The sequence below is a fragment of the Eurypyga helias genome, unplaced genomic scaffold (assembly GCF_000690775.1).
Source record: "Eurypyga helias isolate BGI_N326 unplaced genomic scaffold, ASM69077v1 scaffold2597, whole genome shotgun sequence".
Lineage (NCBI taxonomy): Eukaryota > Metazoa > Chordata > Aves > Eurypygiformes > Eurypygidae > Eurypyga > Eurypyga helias.
In genome coordinates, this window is record NW_010259650.1 from 10,670 (window position 1) to 27,705 (window position 17,036).

At 42.8% G+C, this 17,036-nt stretch overlaps 1 protein-coding gene across 1 annotated transcript; it reads right to left on the reverse strand.

Moving 5' to 3' along the window:
* Positions 1-1,680: 1,680 nt before the first annotated feature.
* LOC104505429 (protein kinase C theta type-like) lies at positions 1,681-16,716 on the reverse strand. The gene is made up of 6 exons (XM_010154708.1): positions 16,589-16,716; positions 14,203-14,265; positions 10,479-10,617; positions 6,193-6,381; positions 3,297-3,425; positions 1,681-2,015 (listed from the first exon to the last, which is right to left on the reverse strand). Exons 1-6 carry the CDS (start codon positions 16,660-16,662, stop codon positions 1,860-1,862), a joined length of 750 nt encoding a protein of 249 aa, XP_010153010.1. The 5' UTR covers positions 16,663-16,716; the 3' UTR covers positions 1,681-1,859.
* Between the last annotated feature and the right edge of the window lie 320 nt (positions 16,717-17,036).

The window sequence follows — 17,036 nt, forward strand, 5'->3', positions numbered from 1 at the left end:
TTTCTAAGCACCTCTGTTCTTTTCCCCTGTTTAATCACTTCAATGCCTGTTTTCCAACTGTACACAAGATTTTATTAAACTGTACAAACAGCACTGGCATTTAAAAAAAAATCACGTTAACCGTCCTAATTAAACACGATGACCAGATGCACAAACTGTGAGTACAGATGCCCCCTGAGTTTCATATAGCACAAACAAGGGTTTCATGACAGTCACTGGACTGGAACCTTTTTCAGGTTGCTCTGTGTTTCTTGTCAATCTTAGGCATTTTGGCTCTCGGACCTGCAGGATCCGGAGCCTGCAGTCACTGCTGGTAGTATCCCAGCACTGCCTGTAAGGCTGCACTCGTCCTGATGGGAGGTCCAAGTTGACAGCCTGGTCCAGCAAAGCCAGAAAGGCACCTCTGAAGGGAATCTGGTTTTGGGATGACTCGCCTTCAAGAGCTTCTCTTCTTCATGGACTGGAGGGGTTGATGTAACAAAGCTCTAAATGTACACACTTCAGTTACAGCCTAACACCAGCCTGGGAACTGCCTAAGTCTAAGGTATTACAGAATCATCTATTTGGGCTTTGACTTAATTTTGACCTAGTATTTAACTGGTATCTGAGTGACAAGCAGTAACGAGGCAGTTCTGGATCTCTCCAACCTCAGAAAACAGTGCATCTTTATTTAAAAGGATCCTGCAATGAAAGGATCACAGAAAAGACTTTTTTTAAAACCCATCTGCATTTCCACAGACTGCAAAGGGATAGAACACACAGCAAAATGTCACGAGGAGAAGGAGAGGGTCACCCTCACCTCATGTGCTGTCCTGCCCAGTGACCGTAGGGTGCAGCTTGTTGACCTACGTTCACCAGGTGTGCCAGAGGGTTGGGTGATCACTGGGAGCAACAGAAAGTGTATCAGCCTTTGCAAGGACTGACTGCTACCTTTCAAGTAAAATATGCCAATGCTGTGACTGGAAGGGCAATTTTACGATGTTTAAACAATGGTTTGAGGAAATCTCTTTCACCCTTCTCATGAAGTTTTAGGATAAAACTCCAGAAAACCCACTCCAGATTTTGCTCGGAGCCTGGTGTGTGCAAGGACAGTTAAAGCTTTAGAACAGGGGTTCTCAAGGCTTCCTGCTGGACTGCAACTTCCCATCTTTCCTGATCAAGTACCAAGTTTTGTTTTCTGTATTGGTCTTGACACTTGCCATAGCAACGATCCCCCCTTTGGAGTTGAGTCCTTAGCTCCAGGGCCTCTGATCGAGAGGTATGAATGCTGGAATGGGCACCTGCAAAGTCTCTTTGTCCCTGTGAACATCACTTTTGAAGTGTGTAGGGAGTAAAACTGTTTCTTTAAAACTCTTGTGTGCACATGCACAATTCTGCACATGTACTAGTGGAGGTAACCAGAGCACCCAGCCTGAGGTCTTCCCAGATGCCCTCAGGCCATGAGCAAACCACTTGTCTTTCAGAAGGAGATGGTCCAAGGTGAAAATTGAAGAAATGGGCACTGGCATCACCAGAAGCTCAAATATACTTGTTTTTTCTTACAGAGAAACCCACTGACTGTGTGTACAAGTAGAGTGGAACACGTTTAGTCACTTCCTCATTTTCAGATGCTCTCAACTTCAAGAACATTGGGAAAAGAGAGAAGAGAGACCAAAAGATAGGATGAAGAAACTTCTTCATTAGTGAAGAGTGACTGACATCTGCTACGGACTGGAATAAGCTGGAAGCTTCCAGGCATGGTACAAACTTTCACTGAGGTGTTTTTCTGGTGGGTTATGGATAAATATAACCATGCACAGTCTTCAGTTGACAAAGTGTTACTCAAAACGTTACAGAGAATCCTTTCAGTACGGCCGATCTCAGGAAAATATTTTCTCCATTTTAGGGTTCACAAAAGAAAAGTTGCTGAACATATTTTGGTCCATGCTGTTTATCAGTGCTCTGTCGGCACAGGACAGTCTAGGTTTTTCGTTTAGAAATTCCTTGTCGAAGTTGCTACAGTCACTTGGAGATTTCTTTAAGAAAAGGAAAAAAACATTCATGTCAAATCACTCATATTCAAATCTCCATTAGAATGGTGCTGTCCCTATCAGGCTGCTTCCTATGGGCTCAGTTCAACTAGTTGGGAGAAAGCTCAGCTCAGCCAGGGAACCCACACTGCCTTTGCTCTTGGCCCCAGACAATGCACAGTAACATGTCAGACTGCTCTGAACTTCTGTCTGAGCTCTTAATATCCAGCAACCGGTGCAAATCATTAGCTTATTACCATCCTATTGAAGTAGTAATGGGAATAAGTATTATATAGAAGACACTGAGCCTCTGATCCATTAATTCTGCCAGGCTGGGATGTTACAGCTTTGTGACACAGCAGACTGGACCCATCAATTACATAACATTTGTGAAGGACTGAAAAATGAAGGTATGATGCACTACTCAAATTAAATTATATTATTGTTATTAATAGAACTTTAGTAGTTTAATAGGACCGTTATTAATAGTCTGACTTAGCCAACCACCTGGTTTTCCTGTTTTTTCTTCTTTACCTTCTGCAGTGCAGTGAAAGATAATCCCTACAGAATGGGTTGCATGGTTAAGGGAAGGTGTTTTAAGTAGAATCCAGGCTCCTGTTATGGTAACTGATAAAGTGATGGGTAATTTATGGTTTCTCAGTTGTGAGCATGCCAGACCTGGGCTTATAGCCATCAGAAAGTAGTAGTCATGATGATCAGGTCAGGCAGCCTAGACAGAAAATAGATGCACATGGTTGGCAATTAATTTTCCGAAGTCTGTACAATGAGTGAGGCTGTGGTAGACCCAAGTTGTAGATGGTATCTGAGGTACATAACATACCAGACAGCCTTTAAGCAACTTAATCTGCACTTGGATATTTAAGTCAACACTTTCCATTCTGACTGCCCAAGACCAAGGTCCTCCATCTACTTTTAGGCAGAGAGACGGCAGGTGCAGAGCAACTCCAGAAGATACCCCTGAAAGTTTGAGGGCATTTTGAAAGCCTTCCCTTGATGTCTATAACTGCTTGCTCCAGTGTGCAGCAGACATTTATCCACCTTTAAAATTATGAGTCCATGAATCTGAACAGGATTTGAGGTGTCTTACATTAGATACCCATATCGGATGATTCTGCACAGTGCTCCTAAATAGATGGGTTTATAACAATGCTGTGGGTCCTGGCTTGAGTTCATTGCTAGTATGTGCTGGAGGGTTTAAATATTTGGGGAACAAAAGATGCAGGAAAGGACATGAGATGGGTGGAATTGGAAGAGATGCATCCTTACCACTCTTGGTTTGAAAGGAGGCTCTATCCTTCTTTCTTCTAAAGCTTCCCAGTTTATTTCCCGGAAAAAGGCATGCTGGCGGATGTTCCCTCTTGCTCCCAGTCTCCTCTCAGGTTCTCTCACAAAAAGCTAGAATGTTAAAGAATGAGAAATACCTTAGTCTTTTATCAATAACAGTGTATTAATTAGGACAATCCTACCAATAGGGTCTCAGACTTCAAACTCAAGCATGGTTGATGAGAATGTGAACTTACTAAATTTCTGATTGGGGAACCAGTTCAGATTCTTAGCCTAACATGCCAAAACTGACAGACCTTGGCTATATATTTCCTTTGCAGGAAAGAGAGACCAATTTGCTACAGCAGCACTAACAATTGTGTCTGAGCATGCAAATACGCAACTACACAGGTGAAATATCTGGATCTCACTTGTGAGCTTCTGTCTGGACAATATCTTGTTATCAGATTTTTTTTTTTTACAGTTCCAATATAAGCATCATTTGTGAAAATATTAGCCTAGCCTATGTGGGGTTGCATTCACCTCCTGTACCTTTGGACACTTGGGATTGTCAGTATTTGACCCTTTATAATAGAGACAGTCATCTAAAGTGCAAAGCATCTGACCTCCTTTACACACTTAAAAATGAGATAAAAGACGCCCTGGAAGTGCTTGCTTCTCTTCACTGACTAGCTCAGATGCTGACAACCATCTGCTTTGTCAAAAGACTCCCAATTCAAATAGCTTGTATTTGCTGCACATTGCAGGCTACAAGTCCTGTGGATGACTAATTCTGCTGAAGATAAGGAAAAGCTTGAAGTAGGTGCATACCTCTTCACCATCAGCTACATGTAGGCCTGAGCCTATTCTTCAGATTAATGTAAACATAGATTGTTTTGTCATAGATGTTTTTATGGTGATGGAGAACCCATTTGGCTCTGGAAGCAGCTGAAGTTTTTCTGGGGGAGGATTTAGGCAGAGCTAAACGTTTTGGAGCTTCTCTCAACATTCATGAGCAGGATGCAGTGCTGAAGTATCACTGCAAAGGAGAGTGTGAATAGTTTAAAATTCATCCTTACATCTGCAGTAAAATGTCTGGGGCCTCCAGGCCAGCTGGAACATAGAGCACCAGATCCTAGATCCCTCAAAAGTCAATGGAGGGGAATAGTGGCAACACAGGATAGCAGGTGACCTGAATATAGCCAACATCTCCTGCTTCAGAAGTAAGGGCAAATTCTCAAAAGCGCTTTGCTGTGGAGGTCATCTCAAAATGGACTTGGCTTACATACGGCAGAAGTTTCTTGCTACTCTATTCGGCCAACAGCGGGCATACGATAGATACCACTCAGCACAGAGCAACTAGAAATATCAAATGCCAAAAGTGGCAGCAAAAGGATCTGATGTCTGGACCATTGAGGGCCTGTTTGAAAAAACCCAGGCACTGCATTTTGGTGAACACTGTGGACAGAACCTCACCAAACAGAAATGTCCTACAGACAACTGATTATACAACAGTGCAGAATTCTGTGCTGATAATACAGGCATTAAGCAGGGTGGAATATGTAATTATCTAGAGTCAGTAGCAATGAGAATAGCCCAAAATGGAGAAAATAGCTTTTTGGGTTTGGGTGTTTTTTTTCCTAAGCAAGGAAGTTTATTGATTCACATAAAGATGATTACTATCTCTAATCCTGACATAAGTACAGGTTGTTTGTGCAGAAATACGGCAGTGTATGTCCCAGAAATAGACGTTCAAAATCTCAGTCTGCCATGTTATGTCTTCCTCAACAACTGCTTTTGATTGTTTTCATTATCATCATTTTATAGTGATACCTAAACATCTGAGCCCTGCTGTGCACAGCATGGATGCTAAAATAACCTCCTGTTCTCCATATTTTTGTAGTGGAATGCTGTATGTTGTCCTGTCGCTTTGTAAATGAAAAAGTCAAGGTAGGGACTGTAGGTCAAATCGATCAAAATCTTGTGATGAACAAGTTACATCACATCAGCTGAGCCATTACAATGCTCTGTACATGCTCTCTCACCATGCTCAATCTTGAATTAAAATGCCCTAGCTTAGACATGTTCAATGTCAGTCCAAAGCCCAACTGAGGAGTTACCTTGTTAGAACAGTTGTGACTTCATTACATTTTTATCTTGCAACCTAGAATAATTTGCATCCCAAGCCAGAAAGGCTACAATGCTAGATGTCATGGGGCTGAGAAGGAGGCAATGAAAAAAATCAGTGTATTAATGGAAGTGAACCTGAACGACAAGGAGGATGCTCACCAGAGGGAAACAGAAGAGTGCTCCAATCAGAAAGGACAATATGGATTGTTATGTAGGTGATTCAAAGGGCCAAAAATCCAGACGACATGGTAGCTCCAACACTTCAAGACACAGCTCAGGCTTTGTTTGCCTGCTTTTTAGCTCAGTGCAAAAGTGCAAAATATTTGCTACTGAAAATGAAGGTGATTTTCACCAAAGCAATCTACCCCAGATGTCTTCATATCTCTGAGGGACAAGAACTGCTTTAAAGCCATAATAATCAAGAAAGTCACTGTAACCCTTAGTTTGAAGCCTGGCAGAATATCTTTTCCAGCTGTTAACATGCCTTGCACCTTAGGGATTGCTCTGCAAAGAAACTGATATCTGCTGGTATCTGATACCCTGTGATTCTGCTTACTGGATGTGAGGAGCCACCACCACAACTCCAGAGAAAAAAGATGCAAAGATGGCCTTATGACTTAGGTCAGCTGTGCTTTGAGGACCACAGACAAGAAAGTGACTCTCATCCTATCACACTAAATTTGTTTCTCTGAACAACAGCTGAAGGTGCACAAATCAATGATGACAGTTCTGGCAAAAAGACTTTTGTTCGATGGGTTTTAATTCTTACCTTCACCAAAATGTCCTTTGCATCCTTGTCAAGCCAGCGAGGATAGAATGGGTTATCCATACGGATAGACTGGAAAAGTTCCTCTTCATCTTGGCCATGGAAAGGAGATTGGCCGATAAGCATCTCATACAGGAGGACACCAAAGGACCACCAATCCACGGAGGTGTTGTACTTCTGCCCCAGCAGTATCTGCCCAAAAAGAGGAGTGACAAAGAGATGCAAAATGTTTGACATCAGTATTTCAACTTAAGAAGGATGGCCAGACCCCGACCTCTCAAGAGACACTTTGCACTGAGTGGGATGGCAGAGGTGCCTCCCCCTGCCTGAAGCATGAGACAGAGCATCTGCCAGTGGTGCAGGGAGCTCCAAAATGCAGCCACACCTGGGTGCCAACACAGTAATTTGTACTATAGATATAGCAGGTTGCAGGTTCCTCTACTTATTCTTAAGTTACCTAAATCATTGGATATGAGTGAGATCTGAAACAGAAAAAGTGAAGGAAGTATTATTTTTGCCTGCTCTTCAAGTTAGCCCAATGGTTCAAATCAGGTCTGTGAACTCCAAGAAGACAAATGGTCAGGTATTAGCATTTTGAGACTGATTTAACTCACACAAGCTGTACTTTAAAATTATGTTTGACAGTGTAAGGGTACTTTAGCACTATCGGTCAGTAGAAATGGTGTGAATCTATCCCAGAAAAAACTGCCCCAGGAAAAACATGCTGATCTGTCCTCCTGAGATCAACTGAGTTATAGGTAGAGGAATGGGAGTTTCTCCTCCTGGATTGTGCCTTTCTGTGTCAGCTATAAAGTGAAGGCTATATCCAGTGTATGGAGGTGAGGAGGGTTGGTTGGAGTGATGACCTCCCCAAATAAGGCATGTGGCATCTTCTTCCCCTACAAACATTGCCAGACACCATCAAGTTCTCAAACTTCCTCCCTGGGGAAGAAAAATTAATTTCAACTGCCTTTAGATACCTGTTACGGAGTTATCTAGAGCTGAACCAGTTATCATTAGCTACCTTTATAGTCAAGGAAGAAAATTAGTCCTATTTTAGACAGACAGCTGTAAAAATACAACCCATGTTTGTCTCATTTGGTTATCAAGAAGCCTAGACAACTTGCTCATATATTAATATTTAATATCAGAAGTCTAATACATCTGACTCAAAAAATGCCAGAAGCGAAAGATGCAAAAAGGACAAAAAGCCTCTTTGAATATATGAAGCAATATACACAACACAATTTGCTCATATTCAAAAAAAGGAAAGAGCAAGATTCCCAAATATGTTTATTCTGAATCACTTATAAAAAAACCCACCACAGCCTTTCCTTCTGAAAAGGAAGGTTTTTATAAGGCTTTACCTTTTAAAGCGTAAAATGTCTGGAGAATGGAATTAAATGTTTTATGGCAGTCGAGGAAAAGATTTATTAGCTGTACAATTCTCTAGAAAAAATAAACAAACTCAGAAATTTCATTTCAGGTTGTCTTTTTTTTTTTAATATTTTTTGAAATAAAAAATTGCTTGTCTACTGACCCGCTGTCCCCTTATTTGCACGGCTGTAGCCAAGGTGCTGGGTCTGTAACAAATTACAGTGTTAGCAGACACATTGAAATACTGACAAAAAGTCCAGTGCTCCAGCCTCTGGCGGGAGACATGATCCATAAACTCTAGCAGTGCTTTCCATTTCGAGGTAAAATGCTTTATATTCATTTGTTGAATCTCTAAAATAAATGATGGTGCAGAAATAAAACTCTGAGCTATTTTAGTCTTTCTCTTCCCTATGAAGGAAAATCACAGATAATGGATTATCACTTGGCTCTCTTTTTTATTTTTTAGGGTCAGAAAATAGCTTTTTTTTTTAATAAAAGCACATCGAAGTGGAGTAAAAGACAGTTGCAGCTTGATTGCAGGGCACCCTTACACCTGCTCTTAGCCAACACAAATCCAACTGATTTGAAGGGACCAACCCTTGTGTCAGCAGCGGTGTAACCTAGATGAGAATCGAGCCCTTGGTGCACAGTAAAAGATCAATGAATTATAGTGGAGGGGAAAAAATCAAAAGCTATAGAAGCTATTTGGAAAATACCAATATCCATCATGAAAACACTAAAATCAGGAAATGGGATCTTGAAAGGCAAATAAATGGGTTTCAGAGTGATGTTGGACATAATACATGGATGACTCATCGGTTCTTCTCTGAGCTGAAAAATGTTTTCTTTGGCCCTAATTTGCCACCTAATTAGTCAAAACCTCTACAAAGTAAGATCTATCATTGTGTGAAGTCACCAGGTTAAGGGAGCTTTCTCTTTTCTGGAGGGATCTAGTCCAAAATATCTAAATCTATTAGGAATTAAAACCAGAACACATTTCTGTCTGGGAAAAAGTAAAGAAATGAGGGGAAGGGCAAAGGATCTTGCTATGGACAAGCTGGAGTCTGTTGTTTGTGACCACCCAGTTTTACTGCACGGGCACATGGAGGCCAGGTTCAGCTTTTCTCTACCGAGTATCAGAAGATATCAGCTGCACAAGAGAAGAGGAATTGTTGGAATGTTTTTGCACGGAACTTGGAGACTGCCTGCATGCAAGCCTCAGTCTTCCTGAGTCAATGAAACAGAGCAGGACCTTAACAGAAGCTACAAGCTCTGCTACACCCTTGTTAGCTCAAGCACAGCCTGGCCCTCATACAACTCCATCATACAACTCAATCATACAACTCCATCTAAAACTCTAGTTTTAGAGCCTCCTTCATCAGGAGATAATGTGTGAAGACACATCCTCCATCATGAAGTGACATGAGGTGCTTTGGCACCATGCACAGCCAGAGAAGCAGGTAGTACAGAGCCCAGAGTTAAAATCACACAATCACAGAATGGTTTGGGTTGGAAGGGACCTTGATCATCTTGTTCCAACCCCTCTACCATTGGCAAGGAAACCCTCTGCTAAACAATGTTGCTCAAAGCCTCATCCAGCCTGGCCTTGAACACTTCCAGGGATGGGGCATCCACCGCTTCTCTGGGCAACCTGTTCCAGTGCCTCACCACCCTCTCCATGAAGAATTTCTTCCTGATGTCCAATCTAAATCTACCCGCTTTCAATTTAAAGTCATTGCCCTTTGTCCTATCACTACAGGCCCTTGTAAAAAGTCCCCCCCCAGCTTTATTAGCCTAGCTTTATTCAGGCATGGAAGGTGCTATAAGGTCTCCCCGGAGCCTTCTCTTCTCCAGGCTGAACAACCCCACCTCTCTCAGCCTGTCCCCATAGCAGAGGTGTTCATAGGAGAGTTAGTAGGTTGGGTCTCAGCTGTTTTCCAAAGAGCAGTATCTCTCCTGCTGCTCTCTTTCTGACTGCTGGCATTTAGAGGGGAAAAATCAAGATGTATGGCCACTCTCACATTTACGTCTCCAAGCACCTCAGTCACTTCTACAAGCAGCTATTGGTTGTTTTTTATCTAGACAGACCTTCAAGCCTGTGCCCAGTTTTAAGGTTATGCCTCTGATGGCAGAGCCTTTTCAGAGCATACAGTGCCTTACTCTGCTCTGGGAGGATGCTTGTGATGCAGGCTATGTTTGCAGGCAGCTAAGAACCTTTCTGAGTAAAAGAGAAGTCCAAGCTTATGGGTGCCAGCCCTATTCAAGCATCAGAGCATGTATCAGAGGGAAGGTGAACCCCAACCTCTGCTTTATCGTGGACCCAGCCTCTCTCCTTTATCTAAAAGGTGGTTGGTTAATCTATGAAGAGGGAAAGTCAGCTCCAGGCAGGCATTTTGTTCCACCTTTCTCTATTTTTCCTCTTAGGGTTGGTTAATGCCAGGCAGGCATTTTGTCCCACCTTTCTCTATTTTTCCTCTTAGGTTGTGATGAACATCATCCCTTAGAAGTGCCCATAGCTCCCTACTAGCTATCAAAGAGCCTGTGCAGCCATAGAACCTTACTGTTAACTAGCTAGGGAACATAACTCCCATCTCTTAGGCTGTTTCTTTCCCTGAATTGCAAGACCTGCCTCTTGGAACTTCTTTTGCCATGGCCCAAACTGCATTCAGCTTCCTAGGTAAGCAAAGCACCACTTGCTTCCAAGGCCCATTTGCACAAAAAATGAATTAACCACAAAAATATTCAATGCCAGGAAGCAACATGAACTCTCAGTCAAACTGAGTTTCTGGCCTGGAATTGCTCAAGAGCAGGTTATTACTCTTTGCAACCTGTACCACTGACCAACAGTCATGTCTTCAGGCACATCCTCTGTCCCACAGCATCATGCTGACCTTCTTGGAACCCACACCTACCTCAGGAGCGATATAGTCAGGAGTTCCACAGAAAGTACTTGTCTTTGCATCTCCAAACATGTTCTCCTTGCACATCCCAAAGTCAGCAATTTTGATGTGCCCCTCAGTGTCCAAAAGGACATTGTCTAGCTTCAGGTCTCTGTGGAGGAAGAGAATGAAATTCCTCTTTTAAAGTATTACAGAGCCACACAAGTTATTTTAGCAGGTTCCACTTATTAACTTGCTATCTGCCTCCATGTAGTGCCTACATGTTGCAATTACAAAGGAAGGCTGAGAGTCAAATGAGGAGCTGCTCTCTTGGACTTCAATATCCCTCTTCCTCATTCCTTTGCTGGAGAAGACTTCATCCAAGACATCTGCTAAAAGCTGTCTCCTTCAAGGATGCAGAATAGCAACGCTAAAAAGGGCTTTGTGCCAGCCCTAACACAACCTGGAGAAGGTGAGTGAGAAGGGACCGGCTCATGCTCATCTTCTCTCTCTGAAGCTGCTGCCAACTCTCCCTCCCAGTGCAGGGTCTACAAATGTTGAAAGAGGTAAGGACCCACAATCCCTGTATGGCTTGCAGAAGGTCAGAATAATCCCGGATGTCAGCAGAACACCCACCACCTTTTCACTGCTGGGCTGCACTATCTGAGCCCCAGGGGTTTACAAAGACCTTCACATACAGGTGCCAAGCTTTTGTCAGAGGTTTCAGGCTCTGAGCTACTATGGGAAGCAAAGATCCCAGAGAGAGAAAAAAACAAACAAACAAACCAAAACCAAACCCAAACAAGCAATGCACAGAGAAGGAAATAAAAGCAAGTGAGCTGATGAAACATGGCCAGTGAACAAGAATAAAGAGGTTCTCACGTGGGAGCAACCTCTCAAAGGAAAGAAAAGTGTGCAAAGAGAGAAAGAAAAAAGCAGAAAGAAAGGAAGGCTGGCATGGTTTCTATGTTATTTTTTTTATATTTTTTACCTAAAAGTTTTGCTTTTAATTGAAATAATGACTCAAGGAGATGTTTGCATCAGTGATGCTGCACGTCACCTGGGAGGTAGGTAGAATTTGGGTTACCTAGTCTCAGAGCACCCACGTTCCTGCACAGCCTTTCCTGTGCTATCAATCACTGCTCCTTCTCAGGGCTCCCAGAGCACCCAGACACCACATTTGCTTGTGCCCACAGCTGAGAGTACATCTGGTCTTTTCCATCCTCTCCTGATTCACAGCCTACACACACTTTCCACCTCTCGGGCAAGAGCCCTAACCACGAGGCTGCTATATAGTTGACCTGCTGACAACTGGTTTACAATGCGTTTTTTCAGAAATGGCTTTGACTCCCTCAAAGAATGTAATTGGTAATGCATGATGAAGCTGAGATGATTGCCTGCAATTGCAGGGAAGATGGCTGTTCAACCTCCCTCTGTGCAAAGTTCCTTGTCTTGTTTCCACCAGGTCCCAGTCAGGGTGGAGGACCTTGTAGTGTCTACACACTTAATTGTTGTCATGGAGAAATTGTTCGTTGCTGCTAGAATATGGCCCAAGAAAAAGTGGGAGTCATCAATCCAAAAGAAACATAGAGACAACCAAGACATTTGCCTTCCAAGTGGCAGACACTCATGTTGACACAATTTCCAGCTGGAATGACTTATTTTAGTTACACCATTGAGATCAATCTCTGGCTGCCAGCATTGCTTTTATTCATCTAGCAGATCGAAGCAAAACAAAAAACCCATCACCTACAGTTCGCCTTCATTATTTTGATGAGTCTCAAACACATTGGCTCCAGGGACTGCAGATTCTGCCAAAAACGCCTCAGCTCATTCATTAAAATTTAAGCCAGCATTTCCAAACCTGGGTGCATGAGACAGAACAGCTGGATTCATCATTCTTACTACATCACAAGTGATGTAGTTTCAAAAATTTCTATTCACTTTCCTAAGCGTTTAGTTAGCTCTGACTGAAATACTGATAGCTGTGCATTCTCAACTGACCTCGTTGTCATTGTCTTCAACAAAAAAAGGAAAAAGGAGTAGGACTGGATAAATCTTTTCTCTCAAAGCTTGATACCCAAAGCAATGCCTCACCAACTCCTGGGAATGAGCTATTTTTTCCCATCACCATGCAACCCAATGCCTAGCTATCCCAATTTGCCCATGTTTTCCAAGGCTCCAGACCCTAAACCTGTCTCTTCTTTCATGAGGAAATGGGTCTGAAACCCTGACACACCACTGCTGTAGCAGTTCCAAATGAAAATTTGAATTATAAACAAAATTTCAGCATTAACAGTCCTGTCACAAACTCACAATGTCCTGCAGATATTTTTAATCAACTTTTCCTAGAAGCCTGAGTAAAAATGACAGACATGGCTAAAGGATTTGGGCACTTCAGAAACTGTTTCCCTTCAGTCATCCAGAACAAAAATTAGAGTCAGAAACTTGCTGAGAATGCAGAGACCATCTTAGCTTAATGCCATTGATATTGATCTCATGTTTATGCAATCACCATCACTGGTCAATAAAGACTATAAATGGCTCCCACATGGGTACTAATAGTGAATAATAAGGTGAGATTATACGAAGCAAAGCTTGTGTTTTAATGGGAGAGTGGATTGTAAACAAGCCATTCACTTTTAGTATTTGTTCTAATGCTCACACTACATGACAAACATTGAAATAAGCTCATTTTGGTTTCAGCAAACATTGCTTTAGCGAGCTTTCTCATTTGTTTGTGATAAGCTATTTGCTTCCTGCTTTTACAGAAGTCTGTAATGTAGTATCTAACTTGCCACGAAGATGAGCTAGACTAGAGCTCCCCAGAAATTCGGTTCCTCCTTTTGGCCATGGAAAAGCAGACTGTGGACTGATTTCTGCAGCCCTTCTTGCTTCCATCTTGTCTCAGACCTTTTATGTAGGTCGGAAGCACAACACTTGTGCATTAGATCAAAGCATCCATGAATAACTTTGAAGATCCTAGGGAAGTCAAGTAGAAGCTGGAATGGGAAATTTTGTAGTAGAAGACTTCTTGGGATTTGACAGATTGATGCACTGTGGACTAAGTTCATATCAAGAACTTGGGGAGAGGACTTGTGTCTGAGTGCAGCTGCCTGCAGTGTTCCACCTAGTCCCCATTGGTTCCCTGTAGATCTGCTGGTAGAAATGGGCACTTGTCATACACACTCTAACACAGGTTTGATGAACCTAAAAAAGCCCACTCCTCTCTGCTTACTACAAGAGCTTGTGTAGCTAGCTCAGATTCATGATGGTAGGCGAGATGAATTCCATCTCCCCGTGGAACTATGCACAGCAGACCTGTTAATAACCCCAAAATTAAGGTATATCACTGTCTCCCTGCTGCTGTTACTTGAACTGAGCTTGTCACCACTGTCCCAGTGTAACCAGCACAGCAGATATATCAAATTTCTTGTGGCTAGCTTCACCTTACATACCTTCATACGTGGAAAGCTTAAACTGAGAGCCTATGCTGGGTGCTATATGAATAATGACTCAGTGTAAATGCATCAAAGGGCTTCTTTTAATGTTAGCTGAAATAGGTGCTCAAAAAGGGCTCAAAACTGCCTTTTCTACACAATTTCTTAAAAATAGAACAGCCAGAGTCTGTAAAAGGGAGATATGCATAGAAATGCAGTACCAGTAAATACATCCAAGCAACAGTCTCTGTTACCATTAGTGCTTGCAAGGAAAGCAGAAAAGGTTTAGCATATTAGATACTAAAGAGTAAAATTACCTGTATATTATGCCCTTGGAATGGAGGAACTGGAGCCCGCATATGATTTCAGCAGCATAAAACCTGAGCAACAGAAGGCACAAGTTAGAATGGATGCTTCCCAGAAGGCCCTTTCAACTACACCCAAAAAAGATGGAAACTGTCTCCACAGGAGCCAAAATTTCATTAAGTTCCCAGAAAGCTTGGAGTGTCTCCAGAAGGCTTGGGGTAACTGAGTTTTACAGGTAACTGATGGATGATGTCAGATTCCCAAAAACATGCCACACGGCTCACAGCCCAACTCCCACTGAAACCACTTTGCAAAATGGTAGGGATTTTGGAGCCTACTCATCTTTAGGGATTTGGAAGCCACACTGCATGGCTAGCTGAATTTTTTTAATACGCAACTGACTCTGAGGACATGTTCTTCAGTGCCTGAGGATGTCTCCAGATCAGGTGTGGAGCAAAAAACCACCCAGCTCCTACTTCCCACCCTGCCTCAGCTCAAGATATGGTCCCTGTCACAAAGAAAGCAGACCATGTGGTATCTATGCCTCTCCCTTATACATATTTAAAGTAAATAAATGATTTACAGTGATGCACCAGACTCCAAACTGCAAGTCATAGTTAATGACTCAAAAAGCAGCTGTAATTTGCCATACTCAGTTGCTGCTGCACAAACAGCAGAGTGGTCTTGTCAAGGGGACCGTCAGGTGGGCATCTGAGTTTGGGGACCACAGTCTGCTTGGCTTGTCAAACCAACCTCTTCGCTGCTCAGATGTATGACTTGCTTTCCAAATTGTACCCAAGATGTAAACTAGCTAGCAGCTCGGTGGCCTTTCTCTGGAGACTTTTTGAGTTTGAGATCTTCATTCTCCACACAGTTCTGCCTGAAGGACAACACCACAGCCTGCTGCAAAGAGGCTGTGTAAGGCCGAAGCACCATTGTGCAGTGGAATTGCTCTCCCAGAAGGGAATGTAACCGCAGGAGTGTATGTCCCTCCAGTGTCATACAGCTCTGCTCCCTCAGGCTTGAATGCACTGGCCCTTAATTCTGAATATTCAAATGATTTTGAAAAAAAATCAAATTAAATGAGTTTTGGGATTTTTTAATTATTAAATAAAACTTAATTCCTATAGTGGTTTCAATATTGACTTTTAAAATACCTTTTACTCCAGAAGGATTAGAAAAAACTTTCATTTATTCTAATTCTTCTATTTACTTTAATCAAAGTGAAATACATTTTCAACTCCCTGTTGGTGTATTAATTTTTTGTTTAAATTTACCTTTTGCACTTATGACAAGTTTTATCTCTTCCCCCCCTCCCTTGAACCCTGAAGAGAAAAAGGGAAAATCCCGTTATTTCTAACAAACAACAGCTTCGCCTCCGGATCGCTGGACTGGGAACCTCAGCTTAGGCAAGTCCTGCAGCTTGGCTGCATGTCACCCTGTGTTGTAAAGAGCAAGATACTTGGTTCCACAGATGGCTGAAAGGGCATCTGTGGGATTTCTTTGCTGGCAGTGCATGTGGGGTGGGGGTCCCCGATGTCATTATTGGGGTCTCCAATTATGGGCTGAGCAAGAACACGATGAGTACGACAAAGAGCAACCCCAGGGCTGCTGTAATTCACAGCAGACACCTGTAGCTTGCTTTAAAATGATCATCCGTGGACTACGTAAAGAAGGTGTTAGGCACGCCTGGAGAGTGGAGGTAATTCCAGAGGCAAAGTGGGTTGAATGGTCCCTCTGAAGACCCTCTCTGTTTGAAGGACTGCAGTCCTGGGAAGGGGACTGATCCAGCAAGCAAGGCAGCCTAAGGGGCAGCTTCTATCCAGCTTGGCTCTCAGCTCTGAACAAATATTTTTGGGACTATTCTGAGGTTAGTACAAAATACAGGAGCTGGGGCACAGGCTGGAAGGACGTCCCTGGTTTGCAGGCTAAAGGATAAGCCTGCAGGCAGATGCAAATCTGACAAGGGTGTAGCAGCATCTGTAATGCTTCCAGACAGAAATAGGTCCCATGATTGACCAAGAATGCAAAGCAATGGCACATCTGACTGAAATCAAGTGTGTGGATGGGCTCTAAAAAGCCTTTTGTGGAAGGAGAAAGAGAACAGGGAGAGGAAGTGAATTGCTCCAAGTCCATTGTTGAGTCAGGGTGATGGCCTGCATGTCTGTTTTGTTCACTTTGGAGGGAGCTGGGATAGAGAGTGATTCTGATTCCAGCACAAGCATTATCCCCACTTTGCAGCTGGGTAAGGTGCAGAGAGGTCAACTGATTTGCCCAAGGTTTCCTCTACAGGACAGTAGAAGGGAATAAAATGAAGATCCCTGGTTTCTCCAGCTGCTGCCTTTGCTTCTACCATGTGTGTGACCTGCAAGCCAAAAGGTAATAATAACATCTTACGTTGCTCTGGGAAGGTCGAACTTATGACAACTCTGGATGTGGAACATGAGGTCTCCTCCATTGAGATATTCCATCACAAAAAAGAGGTTTTCCTAGAGAATGAGATGAGATGACAATAAGGGAAGGGGCAGGGCAAGATAAAATTGAAAAAAAAAAAAGAAACGACCCAGAAAGCACTCAAAAAGAGGTACAAAAAGATTACAATGAGGGTTTTGGAAAGCAAGCAGTTTCTTTTTCAGATTCCTCATTTCTCCTTTGCTCTCTGAGCCCGCACTTACCCTCTCTGCTCTGACTTGTATAAACAGCATTAGCAAACATTGCAAATCCACTTAATAACCAGCTGGTGTCATTGATTTTTACCAGTTGACCTCACGATTCACTAGAAGGGGATGTGTGACTCTGCAATGCCTGTATAATAGGACAGATGGACAAGCTTCCTGGGGGACTA

Coding starts and splice junctions, on each gene's coding strand:
- LOC104505429 (XM_010154708.1), bottom strand. CDS start 16,662: ATGGAATATCTCAATGGAGGAGACCTCATGTTCCACATCCAGAGTTGT. Junction 6,382..10,478: donor CTGACTATATCGCTCCTGAG/GTAGGTGTGGGT, acceptor CTTTTTGGGCAG/ATACTGCTGGGGCAGAAGTA. Junction 3,426..6,192: donor CAAAGGACATTTTGGTGAAG/GTAAGAATTAAA, acceptor TTAACATTCTAG/CTTTTTGTGAGAGAACCTGA.